At 35.6% G+C, this 15,190-nt stretch overlaps 1 protein-coding gene and 1 pseudogene across 1 annotated transcript in view; one reads left to right on the top strand and one right to left on the bottom strand.

Moving 5' to 3' along the window:
* LOC109055408 (peptidyl-prolyl cis-trans isomerase FKBP11-like) overlaps positions 1-417 on the top strand; it is a 3,331-nt gene extending 2,914 nt beyond the window's left edge. Inside the window, exon 6 of the mRNA XM_042757717.1 lies at positions 174-417. Within this exon, the coding sequence (XP_042613651.1) occupies positions 174-382 (209 nt within the window). The 3' untranslated portion in view covers positions 383-417. The remainder of the gene's footprint in view (positions 1-173) is intronic.
* Positions 418-1,796: 1,379 nt separating this feature from the next.
* On the bottom strand, positions 1,797-15,190 carry LOC109055431 (annotated as a pseudogene).

The raw sequence follows: 15,190 nt of genomic DNA, 5'->3' as shown, positions 1-15,190 counted from the left end.
ATCATCATATTCCTCATATCATCTTTCATGTTCCACAGAAGACAGAAAGTCATACAGGTTCTGGGTGAGTAAACAATGACAGAATTTTCATTTTTGGGAGGACTGTCCCTTTAAATCGCATTCCATGTGATGATTAATCTATTCTTGATTTCTCCATCTCTATTTCCTCACAGGGGACAGCACTCTTGAGTTTGAGGTGGAGGTGATCTCTCTGTCCCAGAAAACGGCGTGGCAGAAGCTAGTTAATGACATCTTGCCTCTTTTGTGCTTGGCACTGGTTCCCACTTTACTGGGTTTAGTGGGTCTCTACCTCTACAACAAAGCACATGCCCAACCTCACGGCAAGAAGAAGAGCAAAGACAAGAAAAGCAAGAAGAAATAAGATCAAAGCCAAAAAGAATAAACTATTTAAATAAAGCTTTGTTTGATGCTTTCTATTTTTTTTTCTCTCATTAAAACTTTCGATTCAAACTGTCCTGTGTTTATATTTAAGTCACTGAACATATGCTTTTATAGAGCCACTTAAAAAAGGTGCATTAGTATGTACAGTGGCCCCAAAAAGTATTTCAACTATTTCTTCTTAGGAGTATTTAGAAGTATTTGAAAGTATAAATAGTGAGGAAGCAGAGATTTTTATTTTTATTTGTTATTTTTTTTAATGTACTCACACAGTGTTAAGCCTAAACATTCTGCCTCAAACATTTTTGATATATCATCCATTACCTGTTTCAATTAAATATATAAATTAAATATTGAGTTCTCTTATATTCCCCAAGGCTACATTTATTTTTAATGGAAAATACTATAAAATTGTGAATTATTATTAATATTTAAAAGAACAGATTTCTAATTTATAATTATTCAGAGTTAAAAGCTTTTTAAGGCCAGTTTAAGTATAAATTTGGAGTATATGTATCTTGCTAACATTTTAATGCAACAATTTGGCTAAATTACAAAGTACTGAAGATATTTCAACATAAAGCAAAAAATCTCAATACATTATGTTGGCATAAATATTTATACATATTATATTTATAAATATTATATTGCAATATTTTTCATTTACATTCAGTTTTCATTTTTCACAGTGTGTTGTTTCTGATCATAAATGTTCTATATTAGAAAAACAAGCTCCATAAAACATAGCTTCATGTTATTTGTTGTGCTGTTGTCGCACTAGATTATATACAGCAGAACAGAATTTAAGGACATCATGCATCAACGTCTGAAGGTTTTCAATCATCTAGTCATGCATCTATGATTGAGAGAGAGCTCATGTATTTATAGCTGGGCTTATTTGTCAATAATGACTGAATGAACTTCACCTTACATTCTAAGATGCATCGACCTGTCTTTGTGATGTATTGAGAGGACGTTTGTTGAGAGAATGAAACAAACCTGTTTGATTAATCTATACTGCTGCAACCAACTGAGATTTTTAAAGTCCCTCATGCAAATTTGTGATTAGCATCTTTGTCCAACATACATGTCAATGGAAGAAAAAGTAGAAAGATAATACCATTTGCTCCAGGTCAAGGAGTTTGAAAAATGCAGACAAACCTTCAGCAGTCAATTGTGTTGCAGCAAATCCACAGAATCAATATCAGAATTTCAGGGCACAGAATTACTGCTTTTTTTCTCTAGAACATAGTTGATATACAGATGCAAGAAAAAGCTGTGAAGATAGTATCTGGTGAAATTTTATTTTTATTAAGAAATGTAATGAGATATTTGGTTTAATCATAATTAATGAATTGTTGTGAAAATAATTGACTTTTGCTGTACACATTCAAGTTTTATTCCCGAAAACTGTTTCTGCACAACATTTGCTGCTTCTTGGACCACATAGTGCTTCTCTCAGTGGCAGCAGAGTCCTGTAGAGTATGAGACAACACCACCAGAAGCTTCTGTTGCCGAAAACTTGCTTCAGATAGAGCCTCAGTCGTTCATTCTCCTGTAACAGAAGCATTTTCTCTCTCATTACAGACACAAATATTCAAGTTGAACCTTGTTGTAACGTTGCCAGAACTTCCCAAGAGGCAAAAAATCATGCATTAGCTGGTGACAGAGGAAGTCAAAAGTCAATAAATGCTGCTCACCAAATTAAAGAAATTAATCAGCATGAAAGGGTCCACAATGTGCTAGATTTCTAAGTGAAACTGGATATCCATTGAGAAAATAATGTTGTTGTTTTTTCATTTGATATTCATTGGATTGTGAAAAGATATTTCTCTTGTGCGTCTTCTTATGATACAAGAAGCAGCTTTTCCCTCTTTTAAGAACTTGAAGGATCTGCCTAGATGACAAGTCTTATTTCAGGCTTCATTGCACAACCAAACCAACCTTTATAGACCAAAATCAGTTATTATATGACATGCCATGACCAATTTGCTATAAGCATAACAACACTGCAATTTCCTTATACTTTGAACTTTATTATTACATTTTTTAATATGACTAAGTCTCTTTCATGGCATGTTTGACTGGAGATTTTTTATATTGATATAAATTTTTGCTTGAGAATATTGGAAAAATTCAATTTTTGAGTGAACTCAAAAAATGAGAATGTAATAAACATACCATGGATGCAATCTCCTGCAGTTTTTTAGTAGCATTGCTGCTTTGAATGGTAAGTTTGGTGAGCTGCTTTCTCCGAATGGTTTGGCCCTCAGCGAGCTGGACTCTGAAATGTTGAACTTTCTGGGCAAGCTCATCACGGCCTGAATGAAGCTGTTGAGCTGTTTCTCCCATTTGACAGCGCAGAGCAGAGATGGACTCCTGCAAATGTTTGAACACATTTTTCACATTTGAAATTGCAATAAAATCAAAACTATGAAACAACACAACTGGAAATATACAGTATAGCTTCTTCAAAGTAGTCAGCTACCACACTAGAGTTTTGTCTGACCTGCAACTTCTGAATGTGCTTTTTATGTGTGTTCCCGCCACAGTTTTTCCACAACCCCTTCCATCTGATCTTTCACTGTTTGCTTATCCTCTTTGTTCTGCAGATTCAAAACCAGCATCATTATTTTACATTAAACCCATGATTGTGTCTTAATTGTTTGTTGAATATTGTACATTTTACAAATTCTTGCATGTGTGAAATCTGTATTTATGTAATCCAATTTATATTGCATTGCATATATAATTAGTGGAATATAGTAAGTGCATACATAGGTTAATGCAATAATTAAGATCTTGTAAACCAAGACCATCTCCTTTTCTGTATTTCATCTCTGTTGTATCTAGTTTTTAATAAAACCTATGAATATAGTTGGAACGATGACAAACTGTTTGTGATGTTCCACATTTGTAAGTAGCTTTGGATAACAACATCTGAATAAATGTATACATAATGAAATCAGTACCTGTTTTTTTAATTTGATTACGACTGTCAAGATCAGTGTAATGCTTTTCCATGGAAAACATCACCTTCTCCAAAGACACACTCTCCTGCTGGTGCTGTGAAAGAATTTGCTTTCTGAAATATAAAAGTAATATAATACAGATGAAGCTAACTTGGTTCATTCCTTTGCAGTGCATTTTCATCTCCCTATATGCCTTATTTCATTATATAACATAAGAAACTAGTTTTTCCTTAAAGGAACAGTTCACCCTAAACTGAATATTTACTCACCCTCAGGCCATCCAAGATGTAGATGACATTGTTTCTTCATAGGAAAAGATTTGGAGAAATATCGCATTACATCACCTGCACCCCAATGGATCCACTGCAGTGAATGGGTGCTGTCAGAATGAGAGTCCAAACAGCTGATAAAAACATCATAGTAATCCACAAGTAATGTAAGTATGCTGTGTGTTTGTAATAAACAAATCCATCACTAAGACATTTTCAACTTCAAACTGCTGCTGCCATCTAAAAAATCCACAGTATTTCTTTCTCAACTGAAAAAGTCATTTTAAAGCAATGGTTTAAAGTAAAAAAAAAAAAAACACCTTAATGATGGAATTGTTTCTTACAAACATGTAGCTTTTCACTTTTCAAAGATGTTAATTGATGGACTGGAGCGGTGTGGATTATTTGTGGATCATTGTGATGTTTTTATCAGCTGTTTGGACTCTCATTCTGACGGCACCCATTCACTGCAGAGGATCCATTGATGAGCAAGTGATGTAATGCTAAATTTCACCAAATCTGTTCTGATGAAGAAGCAAACTCATCTACATCTTGGATAGCCTGAAGGTGAGTAAATTTTCAGCAAATTTTCATTTTTCGGTGAACTGTTCTTTAATGGAATCATGACATCATTTTTGGTGGGAAAACAACAACATAAACATCACTAAGAAGTAGCAACGGATCTTATGATTTCTGTGATGTTTTGTGGTATTAGTTGGTGTGTCTTACTATAAATTTTCTTAAATCCTTATGATAATATAAAAATTTTAATATATGATTAGAAAATATGCAAGTCGAGCAAAACATTCAACCTCAAACTTAGCTTTGCATCAAGACCAGAATATATTTCTGAAAGTCTAGTATATTAGTATTTTTTTTTTTTTATAAATTTGTTTCCTTACAACCAAAGCATATTCATTTTATACAGACAACGAGTTCAAAAGGTACAGTATGATCCAAATGATATGGCCAGGAACTGGCTAATTGGCATAATTCAAAAACAAAACAAACTTTTGTGTGTTTGTGTGTGTATACCTGTCAGTATTATACTCCGAGGCGAGTTCTGCGTTGAAGTTCAACTCTAGTTCTGCCAGCCGCCTCATATGAAGCTCTAACAGATAGTTGATGAGAACTGCACGCCAGCTCCGACTGTTGCTCCCTCTCAGACAGATCAAACATCAAACTCTATATGAAACACACACACACAAGCTTGTCACTTCCAGACTCTCATAAAAGCTGTGGCATATCAACCTTCCGATTATTTAGAATTGACAGTCTAGTATAATATACATTATAGGTTTGTGAATACATGAAATTTTCTTCAATGACGTTGTGACCTTAATGATGTTGTCTTTGTAGTCCAGGACTCTCTCAAAGTTCTGGCTGAGCACTGACATGTCTTAGCGTAGCTCTGCTGTCTTGGTCTGCGTTAAAACAGCGCGCCACTGCTGCCGCAGTTTATGGAGATTCAGTATGGTGTTCCTCTCCTCTTTCTGCAGTTTATCCTAAAAAACAAATCATAATTAGGTGCAGAAATCAATTGCCTGACAAGTCTTAATCTGTATCTGCATTAGCAAGTGCTAGAATAAAATTTGAGAAATGTTTTTTTCTTCTTTGTATGTAATACACCAAAAACCATGAACACTTACTGTATATAACAACAGAAATAAATAACAATAAAACCACCTTTCTACCAGTTTTAATGATCTGATACATGAACAGTGAATAGCTGAATTTATAAAATAAGATTTTATCACAAACAAAAGCCCTGCAAATTTTACTTAATTTTTTAAATAATATATTAATATCTACTGATGTCTTAAGTAGAAAATTTCACATGTTATTTGTCAGGTGTTTGTCACACATTGAGGAAGTGTGTGAGCATGTCCTCTTTTCTCTTGGCTATGTCCTCCTCAGCTTGAGGCTTTTGCTGCATGTACAGAAGTCTCTTCTCTTCTGTCATTCTGGCATTTCTTCCACCTCCTTTCCTCCCTGCTTCCTCCCGGCATGTTTGCTGAATATCTCTGGATCAGCGCTTCTAAAGGCCTAAGAAGAGAAGATGCAGATTATTACTACACAAAATCAGAACTGTCTTAAACAAACAACACATGATAATATAATAATAACTTTATATAAAAACTCAATGATTGATAGCATAGAACAAACCATTTATTTGCTTGTGTCTGATGCAATTAATCAGAGATCACTAGAATTAAGTACCTTTGATTACATTCATGGAACATAAAAAATACAAAGTTTCTTTTGGCATCAAATATCAAAGATAAACTTAATAAGAAAGTTTGTCAAGATACAAGAAGTTGTGTACCAAATAGCCTATATATATAGACTCAATTCTGTTGACCGTTTCCTAGCAACCACAAGCAGGCGAGAAAGTGACTGTAGTGCCATATGCATCCAGTCTGTGGCACTGCTGAGGTGGTATGGAAGCCCAGGTTTCTTTGACAGTGGCCTTCAGCTCATCTGTATTTTTTGGTCTCTTGTTTATAATCACAGAAATTATGTAGTAGTGACAGAAAATAAAAGCGTGCATGGTAATGAACCTTTCATGAAGTCTTTTTGCTCAAGTGTGATGGAAAAAAAGCAAAATATTTACTTTTACTTTGCATTTATTTTGTAATGACGTAAAGGTTTTTGCGTGTTCTTTTTTTATTATCAAACTCAGCAGATGACTGATAAAAAAATAGATGACTCTGATATATATAAACAATGCATAAAATGAGAATCAAAACAAAACATGAATCAAAGGTAACACTAATTGTTAGCAGCAGAGGGAGCTATGACTTTAAATGTGCGTCTGTTCTTAGCCGAGACAAGACAAAAAATAAAAAAAAAATATTACATTATGAGCTGCAGCACAACTCCAAATTATTGGTACATATTTACACATACAGGTGCATCTCAATGAATTAGAATGTCGTGGAAAAGTTAATTTATTTCAGTAATTCAACTCAAATTGTGAAACTTTATTGTGTATTAAATAAATTCAATGTACACAGACTGAAGTAGTTTAAGTCTTTGGTTCTTTTAATTGTGATGATTTTGGCTCACATTTAACAAAAAACCCACCAATTCACTATTTCAACAAATTAGAATACTTCATAAGACCAATAAAAAAAAAAAAAAAATACATTTTTGGTGAATTGTTGGCCTTCTGGAAAGTATGTTTATTTACTGTACATGTACTCAATACTTGGTAGGGGCTCATTTTGCTTTAATTACTGCCTCAATTCGGCGTGGCATGAAGGTGATCAGTTTGTGGCACTGCTGAGGTGGTATGGAAGCCCAGGTTTCTTTGACAGTGACCTTCAGCTCATCTGCATTGTTTGGTCTCTTGTTTCTCATTTTGCTCTTGACAATTGGTTCAGGTCTGGTGAGTTTGCTGGCCAGTCAAGCACACCAACACCATGGTCATTTAACCAACTTTTGGTGCTTTTGGCAGTGTGGGCAAGTGCCAGATCCTGCTAGAAAAAGAAATCAGCATCTTCAAAAAGCTGGTCAGCAGAAGGAAGCATGAAGTGCTCCAAAATGTCTTGGTAAACGGGTGCAGTGACTTTAGTTTTAATAAAACACAATGTGCCAACACCAGCAGATGACACTGCACCCCAAATCATCACAGACTGTGGAAACTTAACACTGGACTTCAAGCAACTTGGGGCTATGAGGTTCTCCACCCTTCCTCCAGACTTTCGGACCTTGGTTTCCAAATGAAATACAAAACTTGCTCTCATCTGAAAAAAGGACTTTGGACCACTGGGCAACAGTCGAGTTTTTCTTCTCCTTAGCCCAGGTAAGATGCCTCTGACGTTGTCTGTGGTTCAGGGGTGGCTTAACAAGAGGAATACAACTGTAGCCAAATTCTTTGACACGTCTGTGTGCGGTGGCTCTTGATGCCTTGACACCAGCCTCAGTGCATTCCTTGTGAAGTTCACTCAAATTATTGAATCGATTTTGCTTGACAATCCTCATAAGGCTGCGGTTCTCTCGGTTGATTGTGCATCTTTTTCTTAAACACTTTTTCTTTCCACTGAACTTTCTGTTAACATGTTTGGATACAGCACTCTGTGAACAGCCAGCTTCTTTGGCAATGAAGTTTTTGTGGCTTACCCTCCTTGTGAAGGGGTGTCAATGATTGTCTTCTGGACAACTGTCAGATCAGCAGTCTTCCCCATGATTGTGTAGGCCTAGTGAACCAAACTGAGAGACCATTTTGAAGGCTCAGGAAACCTTTGCAGGTGTTTTGAGTTGATTAGCTGATTGGCATGTCACCATATTCTGATTTGTTGAGATAGTGAATTGTTCGGTTTTTGTTAAATGTGAGCCAAAATGATCACAAATAAAAGAACCAAAGACAACACGAGTTTCACAATTTGAGTTGAATTACTGAAATAAGATGCACCTGTATAGGGTAGAAATTGTCAAATTTATTTTTTTTAAAACTTTGTCTTGTTTAAAAGAAGCAGCAGAAAAGTTTTTTTTTTTAAGATTATGTTTAATTGATGCAATGTAATGACTTTCTATTTTTTGTTCCCAGGATGGCCTACTATTTTGTTTAGTTTGTCTTGTTTGACTTTAACCATGTTTTAAAGCTACCCTGAAAATTGTAAGTTTATGTAAATTAATATAAAATTGTTTTATTGTAAAAAAAAAAAAAATAAAAAAACCATTAAAAAACAATTACATCCCTGGAGGTGTTATCTTTATACTCTGCAGATGATCTTTGTAACCTGTTGTCAATGCTGATAATAGATGGAAAATACCACTGGATTTAGTCAGTTGGCTTACATGCACAATATGTTATAACAATAAATTATATTGCTTGACTTAAATATCTCAGTGATATCAGGTTGTACATGCTAAAGGTATTTATTAACTTTATTTATTAATTTAATTTATGAACTTAAACTGATGGAATTGTGTGCTTATGTTATTTAATGTGTCTAAGAGAACACAGGAGACCGAATGTAAATCTAAGTTTAAAAAAAATTATTGATCTTATTTATTATGTGCCATTATGTGCAATATGCAATTTAATTGATTAGTATTTTAAATATTGTTTTGGGAAACATTTATTCCTTTATTCTTTGTATCTTGAGTTTAGCAAACAAAAGAATGAGAAGTGCAAGTTAACTGATCACATGAACTGGTGAAAAGAAACTTCCCATTAGAAGCTAGCTGTGTCTGAGTCGCCTTTGTTGTGTATTTTTCTGGCCTTTTCCTTCACTTCCCTCTTGAGAGCTTCATGAAGCTTCACTGCTCAGAGTCTGGACTGGTTAATTATCTGTTTGAGCTTTTGAACCAGCTGATGTTATAGAGCTGCTACTGTCTCTGGATTTGATGGCTGCCCTCTGTATCCTGCAGATTTATCAGGTCTACAGGTCCTTCTCAAAAAATTAGCATATTGTGAAAAAGTTCATTATTTTCCATAATGTAATGATAAAAATTAAACTTTCATATATTTTAGATTCATTGCACACCAACTGAAATTTTTCAGGTCTCTTTATTGGTTTAATAATGATGATTTTTGGCATACAGCTCATGAAAAACCAAAATTCTCAAAAAATTAGCATATCCTGAAAAGGTTCTCTAAACGAGCTATTAACCTAATCATCTGAATCAACTAATTAACTCTAAACACCTGCAAAAGATTCCTGAGGCTTTTTAAAAACTCCCAGCCTGGTTCATTACTCAAAACCGCAATCATGGGTAAGACTGCCGAGCTGACTGCTGTCCAGAAGGCCATCATTGATACCCTCAAGCGAGAGGGTAAGACACAGAAAGAAATTTCTGAACGAATAGGCGTGTTCCCAGAGTGCTGTATCAAGGCACCTCAGTGGGAAGTCTGTGGAAGGAAAAAAGTGTGGCAAAAAAACGCTGCACAACGAGAAGAGGTGACCGGACCCTGAGGAAGATTGTGGAGAAGGACCGATTCCAGACCTTGGGGGACCTGCGGAAGCAGTGGGACTGAGTCTGGAGTAGAAACATCCAGAGCCACCGTGCACAGGCGTGTGCTTTTGAGACCAGAAACAGCGGCAGAAGCGCCTGACCTGGGCTACAGAGAGAAGCAGCACTGTGGACTTTGCTCAGTGGTCCAAAGTACTTTTTTCGGATGAAAGCAAATTTTGCATGTCATTCGGAAATCAACGGTGCCAGAGTCTGGGGAAGACGGGGAGAAGGAAATGCCAAAATGCCTGACAGTCCAGTGTCAAGTACCCACAGTCAATGATGGTCTGGGGTGCCCTGTCAGCTGCTGGTGTTGGTCCACTGTGTTTTATCAAGGGCAGGGTCAATGCAGCTAGCTATCAGGAGATTTTGGAGCACTTCATGCTTCCATCTGCTGAAAATCTTTTATGGAGATGAAGAGATTCGTTTTTCAGCACGACCTGGCACCTGCTCACAGTGCCAAAACCACTGGTAAATGGTTTACTGACCATGGTATTACTGTGCTCAATTGGCCTGCCAACTCCCCTGACCTGAACCCATAGAGAATCTGTGGGATATTGTGAAGAGAAAGTTGAGAGACGCAAGACCCAACACTCTGGATGAGCTTAAGGGCCGCTATCGAAGCATCCTGGGCCTCCATAATACCTCAGCAGTGCACAGGCTGATTGCCTCCATGCCACGCCGCATTGAAGCAGTCATTTCTGCAAAAGGATTCCCAAACAATGTATTTGATGTGCATAACTGAACATAATATTTGAAGGTTTTGCCTTTTTTTGTATTAAAACACTTTTCTTTCTTTTATTGGTCGGATGAAATACTGCTAATTTTTTTGAGATAGGAGTTTGGGTTTTCATGAGCTGTATGCCAAAATCATTTAGTATTAAAACATAAAAGGACCTGAAATATTTCAGTTGGTGTGCAATGAATCTAAAATATATGAAAGTTTAATTTTTATCATTACATTATGGAAAATAATGAACTTTTTCACAATATGCTAATTTTTTGAGAAGGACCTGTATATGCTTCAGTCTGTTTTTTTTTTTTTTTTTTGCTTCAATCAGTTTTTTTTTTTAGGGAAAAGATTTTTTTGGGTGAATGGATGATGTTTTATTATGTGTTTGAATTTTGGTTTTGGTTTTTGTTTTGTTTAAGTATTGGGATAACATACTCTGAACATGTGACAACAAAAACTTATAGTAGTTCAAAAATTGCTCATGTTAGAATATCATGTGTTCATACCTGCTATTGCTCATTGTAAAGAAAATGTAATTTCAACAGGAAAAGAATGTAAAATTCTACAGTAAAAAACCAAGTAAAAAAAATGTGTGTGTTATGTTGTTTAGTAATAGCATTATTTAAGCATGTTGTGTTTGTGTGTAAGTTAACACTGTGCTCTGTCTTTGTTATTATTGGTCGCACCATGTGACATTGGATTGTTCCACCTGTGTGTTATTATCAGCACATTTTCCAGTAACAGATTTTAATAGCTCTAATAGGCTGGAATATTAACATTACATCATTTAATGACATATACAGTTAGCAAATGTAAAATGTAACCACCAAAATCCCCGTAATCATTGTTTTTACGGCAAATTTCTTGTAACTACAACTCCATTTTTTTTTTAATGGAAATTTAATAATAATAATAATAATAATAATAATAATAATAATAATAATAATAATAATAATAATAACAACAACAACAACAACAACAACAATAACAAAGATTAAAGAATCAACTATTTGCACAAATAATATTTTAAACATTTATTTATTTATTTTTTTTACAAAACGCAACGCTTTAAACAAGTGCACGTGACTTGATACCACATGAACTTTGTGGTCCTTTAATCTCCGGTCATATCGTCGCAGCGTACGTCAGGTAAGGTTCATGTTGAGCTTTGGTCATTCCTGGTAAAAACACGTAAGACGAAGGAACAGCAGGTCCAGAACCCGGCCAGCCCAGGCAGTTATAGGGCACCATGTGGCCCGGGTTACCCGGAGACGGGTGAGCGTGTGGCGCACCGGCCAGAACCCCCATCCCGGGAAACGCGGAGACTCCACCGGGATACCCGAGCATTGAGTAATGTGGAAAAGGTGCAGGGGGTAATTCCGACATTTTGGAGGCCAGGTCGAGAAACGGATATGGGCTGACGGACAGGTGGTTGCTGAAAAACACCCGAGTAGCAGCGGCGACGGTTATTGGGTGATTTGAAGGTTGTTGATTGAGAATGTGTTGGTAGTATAGGAGAAGTGTGTTTTCTCCGCGCTTAACAGATAAGTAATTAAATGTCAATTCAGATTGTTACAAATGGCATTAAACTTTGAATAATTGAAAATGCCCACTCATTGTTAATTATTACAACAATAATAATAATAATAGTCATCACAATGTTATACAAATCCAAATTATCTTGTATTTTATTATCAGTTCATTTAATGGGATTGATCTATCTATCTATCTATCTATCTATCTATCTATCTATCTATCTATCTATCTATCTAATAAATACATACTCAACAGAAAAGAGGTTGCTGCTTTTGTCTTGGTAACTCAGTGCTTAACCAATAGGCTGCTACCATTACATTTCCCACAGTTACTGTGTCATTAAAAGGCACCCCGACAAGTTCAGATAACTTGTGTTCATAACTACGTTCATATGTGTTTCTCTGTTACTATGTGATTACAATGCAATCTTTTGAATGGATTTCAACATTAGAGGGTTGCTGGAGAAAGGAAGTGCTTATTATTAAGACGAGAAAATGGAAATTTAACACTCTTTTGTTTCTTTTAATGGCGTCTCATTGTATAAACTTTAATCTCCATAATCTTTTTGTAACCATGGATGTACTACCATTTGTAGACAATTTATATGCTTCAGTCAAACAGGCTCACATCCTTGTAATAAAAATCTGTACCCAAGCACAAATTACAATTGTGATGTAAGAACAATATTCTGTATTGTTTTTTCACTGGTGTTTTACCAGTATTTTGAATAATGCAATGCGCTGTGTTATTCATATATATATACAGCTAACTGTTATAAAAACGAAGTAAATATACTATAATACATGTTTTTATTTCCAAAATGATACCTGCATGTCATTTACATGCAATTTGATGAGTTCATGTGACACAAGTGTAGAATACTACTGTTTATTTTAGATGTATAGTATGTGTATAGTATTCCATAAACTAGTATTCATTACAAACATAGCCATGCTATCTCTTTTTTTCACTTAAGTGCAATAAACTAGCCAATGTGTTTTGCATACAGAAAGAACAAGAATTCAAACAATGTTTTCATCCACAGGAAGTGGTAAGATCCTTTTGTAATTGTTCATATGGAGCGGTCACACCCTGAGAACTAGGAGGTGTCAGTCATGAGTCAGGACCACACCAGAACAATATGCTCTGGAGTAATTAAAGGAACAAATGACTCTTAAAACGGCTCTGTGTTTAGCATCCCTTTATTCTCCTGAAAACATCTTGGAACGCATCTTGGATTTGCATGAGTGCTCTCGGTTATCTCTCAAAGAGAAGCTTATTTAGCAGAAAGGAAAAGAAAGTCCTTTGGAGAGAGCGGAAGAAAAGAACAATGCGTTAAAAGGAGAAATCCTTTAATTTTCAGCTAGAAGAAGGGCCATTGTGCGTCCAGCTTTCAGTACTTTATCTCCACTGCACTTTGACAGAACCACCAAAGCTTTTAGTGCTCTTAACATTTGTGTTCTGAAGAGCAAGTGTGTGTAGAAAGAATCAGTTACAGTCCTCCACCAAATCCTGCACATTCTTTGGTTGCATCATCGCATATTTGAACACTTTCCAAAAGTGACAATTAAGGACAATTCCACACTGAGAACAACTGAAGGATTCATACACAACTATTACAAAAGCTGAAAATATTCACTGATCCTCAAGAAGGCAAAAGAGCTGGGGGGTTGTAAACTTTTCAACAGGATGATGATGTGGACATTATTTTTTTCTTTTTGTTTTAAAGGACGTTTTGTCTTTTCCATTGAGTACTGTGTTTCAGATGTTACATAAGATTAACACGTTCCTCAGAAGACAAAATAAGTACAATTCATAGCCCAATCCCTCAATTCAAAATGCTTGTGAACTTTAGGGAATATACACTTTTGAACTGGTTCATGTGTAGATTGTATTGTGGACTGTGTAAACATCTGAAATGAAACAGACAGTACTATAACTCATATGATGCAAGTATGTAAAGTTATGAGCAGAATTGTAACTGAAACTGGTGTTTTCTGCGTTTTTTTTTTTCTTGGTGTAACAAATAAATGGATTTTGGTCAATGGTTTGACCCTTCATGTCATCTGAAGATAAAGCAGTAGTTTATACCGTGTGAATTAAGTAAATAGCATGTGTTTCAAGTTCATTGGTGACAGAAAACTAAACATACAGTGAAAACAAGAATAATCAAACATATAGGGAGAATAATGTCATAAATATGAACTAGATGAACAAACTTTGAGGTTGGCTTGGAAAAAGCCTTGACTGAAAGTTTGAAGCAGTTGTAAAAGCTTGAAGTTTGAAAGTTTAGATAGATTGATTAAATAGATGTTTATAGCTTGATTAGCATGTTTCTAACAAGATTAGCATGTTGTTAGTATGTTTCTAGCATAATTAGCATGTTTATAGCATGTTGTTAACATGTCCAGCATGTTGCTAGCATGTTAAGCATGATTAGCATGTCGTTAACATGTTTCTAGCATGTTTTGCTTGTTTTAACATGATTAACATGTGGCTAACATGATTAGCAAGTTGTTAGCCTATTGCTAGCATGTTTTAGCATGATTAGTATGTTGCTAGCATGTTGTTAGCATGTTTCTAACATGATTAACATGTTGCTAGCATGATTTAGCATATTGATCACATGTTGCAAGCAACATTAGCATAGAGAGATTAAAAATATGACATGGATTTCCGGATTTCTCAGCAGCAGAAGTTGTCATAGTTGGGTAACTAAACAAATGTATTTTTTGCAATCCCATTTGCTCAAACAGCAAAACTCCATGATAGTGTTTTCTGAAGAAAAAAAAGTGTGTGGTGTTCATTAAGCAAAATTCAGTTCAAGTGTAAATTTGGATTGGTCACAACTCCCAGGAAGTCGAGCTGGAATTCAAAATATTATGACTGGAAGAGGAATTTACTGAAAGTATTTTGAAGAAATTCAACACAAGTAATGCATCCCAGTTCTGTCCAAAAGGCCTATATCTACAATTATTTTAATGTGTTTGAATTCTTTTCAATTCTACATTACATTTAAATTCAAATTGCATTTTTGCATCCTGTCAGGAATGGAGTTGGAATTCTCAATTCTGTCAGTCATGAAATGTGAAAAAGAGTCAAACTGCCCATGAAATAAGTCATTCTAACGAATTCCACTTGAAATGTCTAAAACATACAGTGTCCCTCAAGATGGAGGACATGCAGTATCGACCACAACCTACGGCCACCCAGTGCTTGACGTGCTTTCGGCCCGCCATTACAGGGGTCCTGAGTCTTTTCACCCGCTCCAGCGTCGAGCACCCAGGCCTCCCATGAGGAACCCAGAATCCAGCTGACAT

The sequence above is a fragment of the Cyprinus carpio genome, chromosome A6 (genome assembly GCF_018340385.1).
Source record: "Cyprinus carpio isolate SPL01 chromosome A6, ASM1834038v1, whole genome shotgun sequence".
Lineage (NCBI taxonomy): Eukaryota > Metazoa > Chordata > Actinopteri > Cypriniformes > Cyprinidae > Cyprinus > Cyprinus carpio.
This window is presented reverse-complemented; position numbering and strand designations above follow the sequence as displayed.